The sequence below is a fragment of the Euphorbia lathyris genome, chromosome 1 (genome assembly GCF_963576675.1).
Source record: "Euphorbia lathyris chromosome 1, ddEupLath1.1, whole genome shotgun sequence".
NCBI classification, from domain to species: domain Eukaryota; kingdom Viridiplantae; phylum Streptophyta; class Magnoliopsida; order Malpighiales; family Euphorbiaceae; genus Euphorbia; species Euphorbia lathyris.
The window spans coordinates 140286498-140298401 of NC_088910.1; the positions used below are offsets into that span (position 1 = coordinate 140286498).

The 11904-nt window shown below is 38.7% G+C and overlaps 1 protein-coding gene across 4 annotated transcripts; it reads right to left on the reverse strand.

Moving 5' to 3' along the window:
- Positions 1 to 879: 879 nt before the first annotated feature.
- Positions 880 to 3809, reverse strand: LOC136216165 (F-box/LRR-repeat protein 25-like). Of its 4 annotated transcripts, XM_066002975.1 has the most exons (4): positions 2809 to 3809; positions 2592 to 2721; positions 2335 to 2474; positions 880 to 1941 (listed from the first exon to the last, which is right to left on the reverse strand). In XM_066002975.1, exons 1-2 carry the CDS (start codon positions 3764 to 3766, stop codon positions 2705 to 2707), a joined length of 975 nt encoding a protein of 324 aa, XP_065859047.1. In that variant the 5' UTR covers positions 3767 to 3809; the 3' UTR covers positions 880 to 1941; positions 2335 to 2474; positions 2592 to 2704. The 4 variants fall into 4 exon arrangements, with proteins under 4 accessions (XP_065859047.1, XP_065859046.1, XP_065859045.1 ...); XM_066002974.1 differs by having other exon boundaries at positions 2335 to 2721; XM_066002973.1 differs by having other exon boundaries at positions 2592 to 3809.
- Between the last annotated feature and the right edge of the window lie 8095 nt (positions 3810 to 11904).

The following is an 11904-nucleotide window of genomic DNA, read 5'->3' on the forward strand; positions in this document are numbered from 1 at the left end:
TCGTACAGTCTCATCTGCTGATTCACTTTGGACTCCTTTACTTTATTGGTTCCCTTGTAGGTGACTTCCAGCTTTTTCCAGATCTCTTGCGCCGACTCACAACCTGAGATTTTATTATATTCTGCAGCATCGAGCGCACAGTGAAGCATATTGATAGCTGAAGCGTGATTTTGAAGCTTCTTAAGATCATCCTCTGTCCATTTGGCCTCAGCTTTTACAACTGTTTGGCCAGCCACAACTTCGACAGGTACAAATGGGCCTTGAACTATAGATAGCCAGGCACTCATGTTTGTAGCCTGAATGAAGTTTTTCATCCTATTCTTCCAGAAGGTATAGTTAGACCCGAAGAATAGGGGAGGCCGAGTGATGGACAGCCTCTCAGGCAGTATCTGAGTTGTTTGGTTTCCTGGGAGAAACCGAGTACTGTTTGGCCCATGGTAGGGATCAGCTAAAGGTTGTTAGACCTTTTACAGAGAGCTTTTAGGCTTTGATACCACTTATTGGTCCCTTATAACGTTGCAAGTATAGTTCCAAGGGGGGTTAGGAACTATTTAAACTTTTTCTTCTGTTTGGGCAAACTTCTTTTCTTAAGAGAAAAGGTTTTAACAGCAGCGCTGAGTGATCAGTAAGATACTGGCTTAGTCAACTGGTGACTAGGTCAGTTTCTTGACTTGAGTCAGGAGATAGCACTTAAGGTCTATTCCTGAGCTCAGAAGTTCGATGCGCACAACACAGCTTGACCTTTTTACTTGGTCAGTTTTGGTTATTTAAGCAAGCAATATATATAAGGAGTTTAAGGTAAGAAATACGTTACTCAGCAGATTTATCCAGGTTCGGCTTCTTCTAAGCCTACGTCCTGTCCCCGGAACACGTTCCAAGATTTCAAATCCTCTACTGAGCTCTTTAAAGGTAGAGCCTCAAACCTTTTACAATTTTAGCAACTGAGTATAACAAGAGTACCTTCCTCTATACCTCTACTCAATCCTAATCTCTCGCTGAGTACTATAACCGAGTACTCAGCCTCTCCTTTCTAATCTCTAGAAATGATAAGTGTTTGTCCTAAACAATGATTTGCTAAGACACCTTAGATGATTGAATAATCACTCTAGACTTTTACACAAAAGATATTGAATGTAGTGTAAGATTGCTTTGCTTTTTGCTTGCAGAACTTTTGCGTAGAGATTTGGTCAGCGTAATGGCTTGATCAAGTTCTGTATTGAAAGCTTCTGATGGCACTCTATTTATAGAGACGTCTGGGCATCGGTCATTTCGAATTTCGAAATAACCGTTGGAGGGAAACGGCTTCCTGTCGTTGTCATCCTGACTTGCTCAGAGCTCTCGGCCAATCAGATTTGTGTATCTTCTGTTTTCGGTCAGCTCAGCAGACTGTCTCTCCTTTTATGGTAAAGTCAACTGGACAGCATACTGTGTCGTCTGATCTTTACCCGAAGAGGAAATACTTTGTCTGGAAGTTTTCCTTAGCCAGCTGCTGTCTTGTACGTTTGTCGAGTCTACTCAGCAGCTTCATCTTGAAGTTGTTCCCGAAGGTCTTCTAGATCCTTCTTTCGCTGAGTTGCGTTTTGTCCAAAACAACAACGTTTTGACAAACGCTGGCCGACTTGTACTGAGTTGTTTGACTTGGGCTTTGACACTTGTATTGGGCTTGGGCCTTTTAATTCTTGTGTCTTATAAACAATTTAACTCAACATTGAACAAACACATTAGTAGAATAAATCAAAGCATTTAAACTTAGTGTGTTTAGAATATATATTTCAATTATACTTAAACAATTTTGTCAAATCAAAATTATGTGGAAAGGTGTTTCAACACTTGCCCCCAGTACACCCTTGTGGTGGGACCCCTCCCCGGACCCTCGCTCAGCGGGGACGCGTAGTGCGACCGGGCCGCCCTTTAAATAGCAATTGTTCTGAAATCAATATTCTGCAATGCAGGTTGCAAAGTTTACGAAGAAACAAGATGGTCAAGCACAACTTTAAATTTGAGACAAAAACAAAAAAGTGACTGAAGCATCAAAGCGACCTCATGAGGAGATTCAGAGAATTAGCCCATTTTCTAACGACCATAAACTCACAATCATCAAAGAAAGCAGCAAGAGATTTACTATCTTACAAAATGGAACCAAAATAAGAGCAAAATGGGTAAGATTCATTGAGAGCAACAACAAGTCAATAACTATATCTAGCAATCAAGTCTTGCACCAAATTAGTTCAACAGATTGAATCATTTGTCAATAGAATATGAGACTCCATTAACCTAAGCATCCACTAAACCACTTAAGTCTAAGAGTAAAACATAAGGGAAGCACAAAATTACCATTAAAATTTGCAAAAAGCATGTCTACATTTTAACAATGAGCTCCTTTACATCTTTTTTGGCAGCAAGACAAGCCCACAAAGACAATCTAGGATCCAGGTACGCCAAAGGGATATCTTTGGAGTCGATTACAAATTTCTCTGTATGCAAGCAATCACAGAAAATTAGTACATTGTCAATCAAATTGATGAGTTACCCGACAGACATACACATACAGTTCCAAACAAAGTTTAGAATTGGGACATCAGTCCATTTACGCTGCCACATCTTGTAAAGGTCAGTCTTGAAGGCGTCTTTTGTTGATGGAAAAAAGGAGATGATCCGATGAATCACAGAATCCGGCAAGCCACCTATGCACTCTCTGTCTTCCTTAGAGGATGATAGAATCTTCAAACATAATGGCAATGAATATTCACAATCGACTATATAACCATTCAAATATCAATGAGACTGAATTTCTAATATTAAACTTACCCATCAACCAACGCCCAATTTCTAACTTCTGAACATGTTGAACCTGCCGAATAGTCTGATGAGCAAGATTTATGCAGTCCTCATGACTCATGTAGTCTTCGGATTCGTCTGTCTTGCAGCAAAGAAAATCTAAAGTAGCATAAACTGAAGACGGCAAATTCACTAATTTAAGAGATGTAAACCACACTAGACCTGAAATTCTCAACCTCTCAAGATTCGGGCATGAAATTTCAATATTACTAAAATCGCAGTCAACTGAATCCAAAATAAGAGTTTTCACACTTTTAGAGGCAATAACAACCCCTTCATCCAAATAACAGGCGAATAATTCCAAATATTCAAGCATAGGAGTACTAGATAAAACATTCCCAATCCCTCCATTTGCCACTTCACAACGATGTAAACGCAAACTCTTGACAGATCCCCAATTCACTTTCTCCGACGGCGCAAAATAACAACTGGATATCTTCAATTTAACCAATGAAGAATTGTTGAAAAGAAATTCCGGCAACAAGTTAAGAAACTTGTCAACGCCCATTTTAACAATGAGCTCCTTCACATCTTTCGTCACAGCATAACGGATCCATAAATCCAAGTTAAGAAACTCGTCAAAAGCAGGGGAACTTTTCCACTTGATAACGAACTTTTCGATATTGGAGCAATCATGGAGAATTAGGGTTTTGTCAATGAAATTGGAAAATTGATCGGGAGACATACCAGCATTCAGAACGAATTTGAGAACAGGAACATGAGTCCATTGATACTTCCAGGATTTGGATAAAACTAAAGTCCTGACTAAATCGGTTGCTGGTAGGAAGGAGAGGATGTGGTGAATCAGGAAATCTGGTAAGGCAGTAATACGGTCCTCTTCGTCGTGGGATTTGAATATTTTATTTCCATTGTCTGATTCGCAGGTTCCGTCGCTTTCCACCATGGAAGCTCCAGCAGTTCCCTCCATAATCAATCAGTGAAAAGCTGAGACTAGGGTTGAAAATGAAAGTGTGTTTTTACTTGTTTTATGAAACGTATAAAAGCCTAAGCGTAAATATTTGGAATCTTATTGGGCCTCTTTTACAATATAAGCCTTTTAGACCAAATTAACTTTTTGTATAAAATATTAATTTTTTGGTGGATTTAACCTTTTTTTTGTTTTTTTACTAAAACCAAATTAATAAATAAATTATAAAATATAAAATATAGGGTAACTAATCCATATATTTTGACAAAACACATTGTTTAGTTCCTGTATTTTAAAAAACACATAGTAAAATCCCTAATCTTATTCTCGATGAACTGTTTAGTCCATAACGTTTTTCTTGGTGAACTGTTTAGTCCCTGCCGTTAGACTCTCATGAAGATTCTGTTAGTTAATTTGGATTAGCAGAAACATCTTTCGTTATCACTGAAGCAGTTGGCAGTAAGCATGAGTTGAGAATATGGAGAAAATTAAACTCACAATTGGGAGTAAGATGATTTCCACCTTCAATTATAACAGAAAGAGTAAGCGATGGAGATTAAAGTCGATTTCTACCTTCAATTCAAACAGGAAGAGTGAGCATGAGTGATTCGATTATGGGTTAGGGATTCAATCCTTTCTCCATTTTTTTGTGAGCGTGAATTGTGAGAGAAAGACATAGAGGTGTGAATTATTTTTAACTGATAAATAGTAAAGGGTAATTTAGTCATTTTCGAATTCATAAACGGTAAAAAATCTAACAAACAGACGGAATGACTAAACAGTTCACTGAATTCGGTGTGTTTTATCAAAATATAGGGACTAATAAATTAATTATCCTAAAATATAGGGTAATTAATTTATTAGCTATATTTTGACAAAACACACTGTTTAGTCCCTATATTTTCAAAAACACATGATAAAATCTCTAACTTTTTTCTCGGTGAACTGTTTAGCCCCTAACGTTTTTCTCGATGAACTATTTAGTCCCTGCCGTTAGACTCTAATGAAGATTTTGTTAGTCAATTTGGATTTGCGTTCTTCTTTTCCTTTATTTTCCTTTCCATTAAACTCTAATGCATCTGAAATCACCTTTGAGTGTTCTTCTTCTTGATTTTCTTCTTAATCGTTCAAATTCGTAAGCATTGGGTCTTTTCTTTTTCTTGTTCTCCATACAAATAGCTTCTTCTTTTAAATTGGATTTCCTCTTCTAAAGTTTGAAGGTAAATAGTAAAGGGTAATTTAGTCATTTCTGAAGTCATAAACGGTAAAAAAAATCTAACAAACAGACGGAAGGACTAAACAGTTCATTGAGAAAAAGGTTAGGAACCTTACTATGTGTTTTTAAAAATACAAGGACTAAACAGTGTGTTTTGTCAAAATATAGGGACTAATAAATCACATTCGAATCACATCATTATTTCGATATGAAAAAGATTTTATTGATGGTATCAACATGCGGAGGGGTCCATTGGCGATTTAAAAAAATTAAAAACCTAATTAGTTTTTAAGATATAAATTAAAAGCTAAATCAATAGTTTTTTTAAAGGGAAAATTACAAAACTGGATCAAATTTGAGGCTCATTTACATATTTAACTCATTTACTCATCCTACTATATATCTGGACTGATTTTGTATGACTTTCCCATAATACCCCTAACCTTCCCACTTCCCACCACTCGCGAACGGCCGCTCCCCCTATCTCTTTGGTTACGCGAAAAGTTGCTCATGCATTAATGATTTGAAGACTTTAGATCTTCCTTTCTTCCTTTAAATTGCACGAAATCTGCACCATTTCGTCAAAATCACAATGATTTTCCCTTTTTCCTCTCTTCATCTCTTGATTCTGCAACTTCCTAACCCTAGAAAACGAATCCATGGTTTTTCATCTTCTTGTTCGTTGCTTGGTTTCTTTCTTCTTGTTACCGTCAAAGAAATGGTTTTTCTACGATATTTGCTTCGTTCTTCCCATGTTATCATATTATTATTGTCGCTTTTGGGGGTGAAAGGGGCGAAAAATGTAAGTATCTGTTGTTTTTTCTGCATTTTTTCATGAATTCACTTCGCAATCGATGGTTTCGCGAAGCTTTGCGAAGAGAAAGAGCCTGGAAAGTGATGATCTATTTCGTTAATCGATGATTTAGCAATGATATGCGAAGAGAAAGAGTCTGAAACGTATGGATCTACCTCGCGAATCGATTAGTTCGCAAAGTCTGCGAATAGATCCTCACGTTTCAGACCTTGCAGACTTCGCGAAAGCATCGATATGCGACGTATATAGTCACGTTTCAGACCTCGCAGACTTCGCGAAACAATCGATTAGCGAAGTAAAATCACCTCTTTCCCTGCACATTTACATTTGCATGCTTCGCTAATCTTCATTTCGCGAAGCCAAAATCGTCTTTTTCCCTGCCTAACACGATTAATTTTTTCTGAATGTGGTTGAATACGTAACATCCCTTTCTGGAAGGCGACGTACTGGGCTGCATGGGAGATGATTTTCCTTCCTATATAGGGATTAACTTCCCTCAAGATTGACACATTCACTCCTAAAATGGCTGGTTAGGAGAGATTGTGTCAATCTTGGGGTGCACCATGGGACACGTCCATCCCATGGTGCCAATCTTCAAAGTGAACCTAACTAATCCGGTACCAATTTTAAATCGGATGAGTAATCTTGGTGTGCACCGTGGGACATGTCCATCCCAAAAGGTCTGGAAGATGAGAAATGGAAGTACAGACCTTTTGGGATGGATGTGTCTCATGGTGCACACCAAGATTACTCATCCGCTTCAAAATTGGTACCGGATTAGTTAGGTTCACTTTGAAGTGATTTGTTAGGAGTTTATTGTGGCAATCTTGTTGTAAATTTTGATAATGTTATGATTTGAATGTTGTTATTGTGGCAGTCTTGTTGTAAAGTTTGATAATGTTATGATTTTAATGTTAGAATCCGTTGTTGTTTGCCATTTTTTGTTATATACCACTTCGCGAATTAGCTTCAAAACATATCTAACTGTAGACACCGAGTCGGAGGACCTGTGACGAAAACTTGAAAACAAGACGGTTGAAACAATTGATTCCGGAAGTTTTAAAAAACAAAAAAATATATAAAGAATAATAAGTACATAATAAAGAAGAAAGAGTTACGGCGGGTCGCTGTTGTTGATCGGATGGCTAGCGAATGCTTAGCGGCATGGTGCGAGTGCTTAGCGGCGGCCGGCGCGCGTTCGACGACAGTCGGACGCCCGCTCGACGACGCAAAGCGCGCGCTCGACGTCCGTCGGACGCACGCATCCAACCACGAATGGCACGTGCTCGGCATCCGAGCGATTCACGGGCCCGGCGGTGCGGAACGCGCGCTCGTCGGCCACGAGGCGTGTGCGTCCGGTAACACGGAACGCACGTTCGGCGGCCATGACGCGTGGATGCCCGACGGCACGGAACGCGAGCTCGACGGCCGCGGGACGTGCGCACCCGACGGCGCGAGACGCGCCCCGGCGGCCGTTGGGCGAGCACCCAACCACGTCGGGCGGACGTCCAACCTTGCGTTGGGCGGTAGCCCAACAAATGTTGGGCGGCCGCCCAACAATGTTGGGCGGTAGCCCAACGGAGGGTTGGGCGGCCGACCAACATGCCATGGGCGGCCGCCCAACCCCCTTGGGCGACGCCCGATTTTACTCGGGCGTCGCCCATTTTTCCGGGGATCCGTTTGCCTATAAAAGGCACGGATCCCCATGCATTTGGGAGAAAAAAAAGAGAGAATTTTTAGAGCTTTCTCACTCTAAACATTTTTAGAGAGAGAAAGTCAATTTTTTGGAGAAAATATTTTTTTTCCCAAAAAAAATCCAAATTTTCCCAATGTTAAATTTTTACTAAAAAACACAAAAAACCGGAAAATCACGACTCGTGGAATCAATCGGCTTCGACTGTCAGATACCGAATTTAAGGTATTATCCGAGGACTAGACTCTTTTATTTTATTTAATTTATTTCCTTCTTCTATTTATTTTTAGGTTATAGTTTTTATTTATTTAGTTATTCATTTATTTTATCACGTTTTATTTAATTTAGCGTATTTATTTAATTTTTGTCTCGTGTTGAGTAAAATTTGGTTTTGTTTTAAAATAAAAAACCTCGTTTTGATATCCCAATACGAACCGTGATCCGATAAAAAGGTAGTTCGGGTATTAAAGACGTTGTAATTATAAGTTGTAATTTAAAGAATTTCCAAATAACGTTTTAAAATAAAAACGTCGTTTTAGGAACATCCGTTATTGACTATGATCCATTTTTTGTAGTTCGGAAATCCAAAACGATTGAATTAGATTTGATTTAAAGCTTTTGAATAAATCTGGAAATAATTGGAGTGCTGCTGTAATTTGCCATTTCTGTCACTAATTGCTGTTTACCGACGGATTTTCCGTCGGTAAATCTGCTGGAATGTAAAAAATGCTGTTTTAGTCCCTTTTTCTCAACTTTTAAGTTTTTGATCCTTGGTATACATATATACTTTTAAACTATTTTTTAGATATTTGGTACCTATAGTTATTTAGAATGTCTATATATTATTTTTCATTAATTTGATCTATTATAAGTATATGTATATATATATTTCCTTTTTCATTCATTTGAGTTATATTGGATTTTATTTTAAATGTTATTTACTTGAGCATTTTGGAGATAATTAGTAAATATTAGTGGATAAATATATATTATTTTTGACATTTAAAATTACATTAGTTATGTATATATATAGTTTTGGGATATTTGGGCTATATTAGTTATTATTAAATAAAACTATTTTGGTAACAAATGTTATTTTCTTATCTAGGAGTTTTATTTACTATTTTCACATGTTTAAAGTATAAATGTATTATATTTAGTATTTTCATATATGTATTATATAGTCTCTTTTCATGTTGTACCGATTTAGGGGTCCATGTTTCAAATGGGCTTTATTTAGGAGTGAATTTTGGTTTAAATATGTTTATTATTGTAATTATAACAAGTAGAGAATCCACTAAGGAAAAAGGGGAAAATAAATCACAAAAAGAGTTTTCAATTTAATTATTTAAACTAATGAGTTTTTAGAAGTTCCTAATGTAAATAAATAGTGTTTTCTTGACATTTCAAAATCGTTTCCCAAAACATCACGCTTTAAAACCTTAGTCCGTTCCAACGACGGATTAAGCGAACATTGTAATTAAAATCGTTTTCTTTGTGAATAATAGAGTTTTTGAATCATTTTTTCAAAGGGTTTGTACAAAATAAAATTGACTTGTATGTTCAATCATGTTTTCCTATTAAAAGGTTTTTATCCTAACGTTTTCAAACACTCGAGTCGTTCCAACGGCGATTCGGGTGAACTTCATCAAACGGGGTTTTAAAACGCACCTAAATCGTTCCAACGGCGATTAAGGTGCGAACCATGTAAATAAACTCGTTTTGGGGAAATAAGTTGGTATAGAGTAAACACACAACATGACATTTAAATAAAGTCGTAAACCGCTTCTTTCTTCCCCCCTTCTCTGTGTATGTATAATATAAATGGGTGATTCTTTACCAATGTGGCTTTTCAATAATATATGCTCAAAACGGTTTCTAAAAAGAGAAAGAAAAGGTTTCAAATGAATTTTAAACTTAAAGAAGTATACGATTAGTCCGTTATCGCCTAACATGCTGAGTAGGAGGCCGGTGGTTCATAACCGGGCGATGTCGGGGTGCCTAGTAGCCTTTCTCCGGAAAGGAGCTAGCCTTCTCGGCTCGTACCTAAGTTTCCCGAACCCACACCGGTCTCCCGCAAGGGATTGGTGTTCATTTTCCCATTCGTGGGTGGCGACTCTTCCATATCTCCGAGCTCCGGTCCTGTCGAGCAGCTTGATTCCACGATTGGTTGCTTTCGGCGCCAATCACCACTTACGTCGCCATGAGGTTGTCCACCCCCCGGTCTGCCCGGGAGATTAGGCCGCGGCACCTCATCTAACAAGTGGCGACTCTGCTGGGGAAGCGAGAAATTTGATTCCGGAAGGCGTGTATTAAGCCCTTAACGGGGACGGATCGTTTTACTTCTTTTCGTATGCATTCATGTGCATTTTTGCAAACCCTTTGGGTAATTTCCGCGAAACCTCTAGCGAGAGTCCATTCGTCGCTCGAAAGAGGCTAGTGTAAGTTCCCCCTTATAGTAAGGCGCCAAAGGGTCCCCATCCATTCGTTAGGGGCGAATTTGTGCGGTCCTGTGAGGTCTCGATGTCAGCCGTGTCAGCATATAGTAGCCTTAGCAGTTTCCATAGGATTACCCGTTACTATTTTTGATGTGATAAATGAATCAATTCGTGTTTTCAAACCGCCACGATACGTGTCTAATCCTAAAGTAGGTAAAGAAAATGAGACGATGTGTTAATATATACTCGTGAATCGACATACTAATTACCTTAAAACATCGAAACAATTTGAACTAAAGACGACTTAGTCATCTCATATGAATGAACATGTGTGACCCGCCTTGTCCCTTTCGGTGTCCCGACGAAGGCACATGTCCAGGAAATGTGTTATGACGTAAGCACGTATTAGTATGAATCGGTTCGGTGTTAAGGATAGTTACATCTCGATACAAAAGACTATATTAACAGTATCCGTTATTCACATTCTTTAAATAAGTTGGGATAAAACGAGATCATGACGAAACGAAAACGAAGAACATTTCTGTCTTGAATGACCCTGTCGTAACGTGAAAAGTTTCGCACAAGTAGCCCGTCCCTTCCGAATAAAAGACGAGCTTTTTTACGTTATGCCTCGTGTCGTTCTTAAGAGAAATGGATGTGTCCGCCAAGGTGATTAAGAAAATAAAAGAAAAGAAAAAAATAAACGACCAAAATCATTCCGAGTCTACGATATATTTCAATCCCGAGAGTAGTTAAAGAAAATAAACCAATGCCGTTGAATACGTGTCTCGAACAAGTATATACCCCGTTTAAAACTTTGAAGCCGAATTAAGCCAAACCATATAATTGCGCCATATGGACGAGACTGCGGGTTTTGACTAACGACTCGATTATTTCAACCGTTACCAAAACTGCAAAAAATATGGCCCGATATACGTGTTTGCTTAATTCGCGCCTAAAGGAAAGAGAACGGTGATATCCTCGCTTCGAATAAGCATGCGATTCAACGAAATGTTGATTTTCTATAACCACACTAAGATGATATATCCCGTGGATTGGAAAGAATAAGAGATTGTTGTTAGCCGAAAGATTACCGTGCGCTCAAATAAGACTCGTCGTCTTTTCGTGTAGCAAAATGAGCAAACGAATCCTCGACGCTAAGAACAAACACGTTACGCAATGAGTCCATTCCCTAAAATAAAATCCAAAAAGTGATTCCATCACTAAATAAACGCATGGTTACGTCTCTCGATAGATCCAAAAAGATCCCGTTGTAATCCAAAAATCGAGACACGAATCCACGTGAATAAAAAGGGAATGAGTCATTTGCAATAACAAACGATTGGACTAGAAGAATAACTCGTACCACGTCTAAAAACTGAGATGCGCTCAAAGGGAGTCAAAACCCGAACTAATGCGTCTCACGAAAGGACGAAAGACGAGTTATTCCGAAAGGACAATCCAACTTGGTCGATTTCTTAGTCACTGAACGCTGATGCGTCAAAAACGAACTGTGTTGTCTGATGGGTGATTTACTTTTCCGCAATAATCGACGGCATCACGCGTCCCCTGGACCGCAATGTGAGCCAAAAAACCAAAATCCTAAGAAAGAGACCTGGACCGACGAGTGTGTGGAGGAATAAGGGTGGAAGAGAGATGTTGTGATATGTGTAAATAGAACTAACGTTTGTTCTTCTTATCTTATAATCGTAAATAAATAAACGCACACACCACGAATCATGCATATAAAATCATACATACATACTAATGGATACCGTTCGCGCAGACGTCATCATTAAGCGATTGTGGTACCGAGAGAGCAGTCGGCTAGTTAGGCAGTTTGACCAGTTACAAATTGACAGTTCTGAATCGGCAGTTGTGGCTTCGGAATCATCTTCGTCCGAGTATACTCAGTCTTCAGCCAGTATGTCTGCGACCGATGAAAAAGTGGCCGGATTGGAAAACTCTGTGAACAAC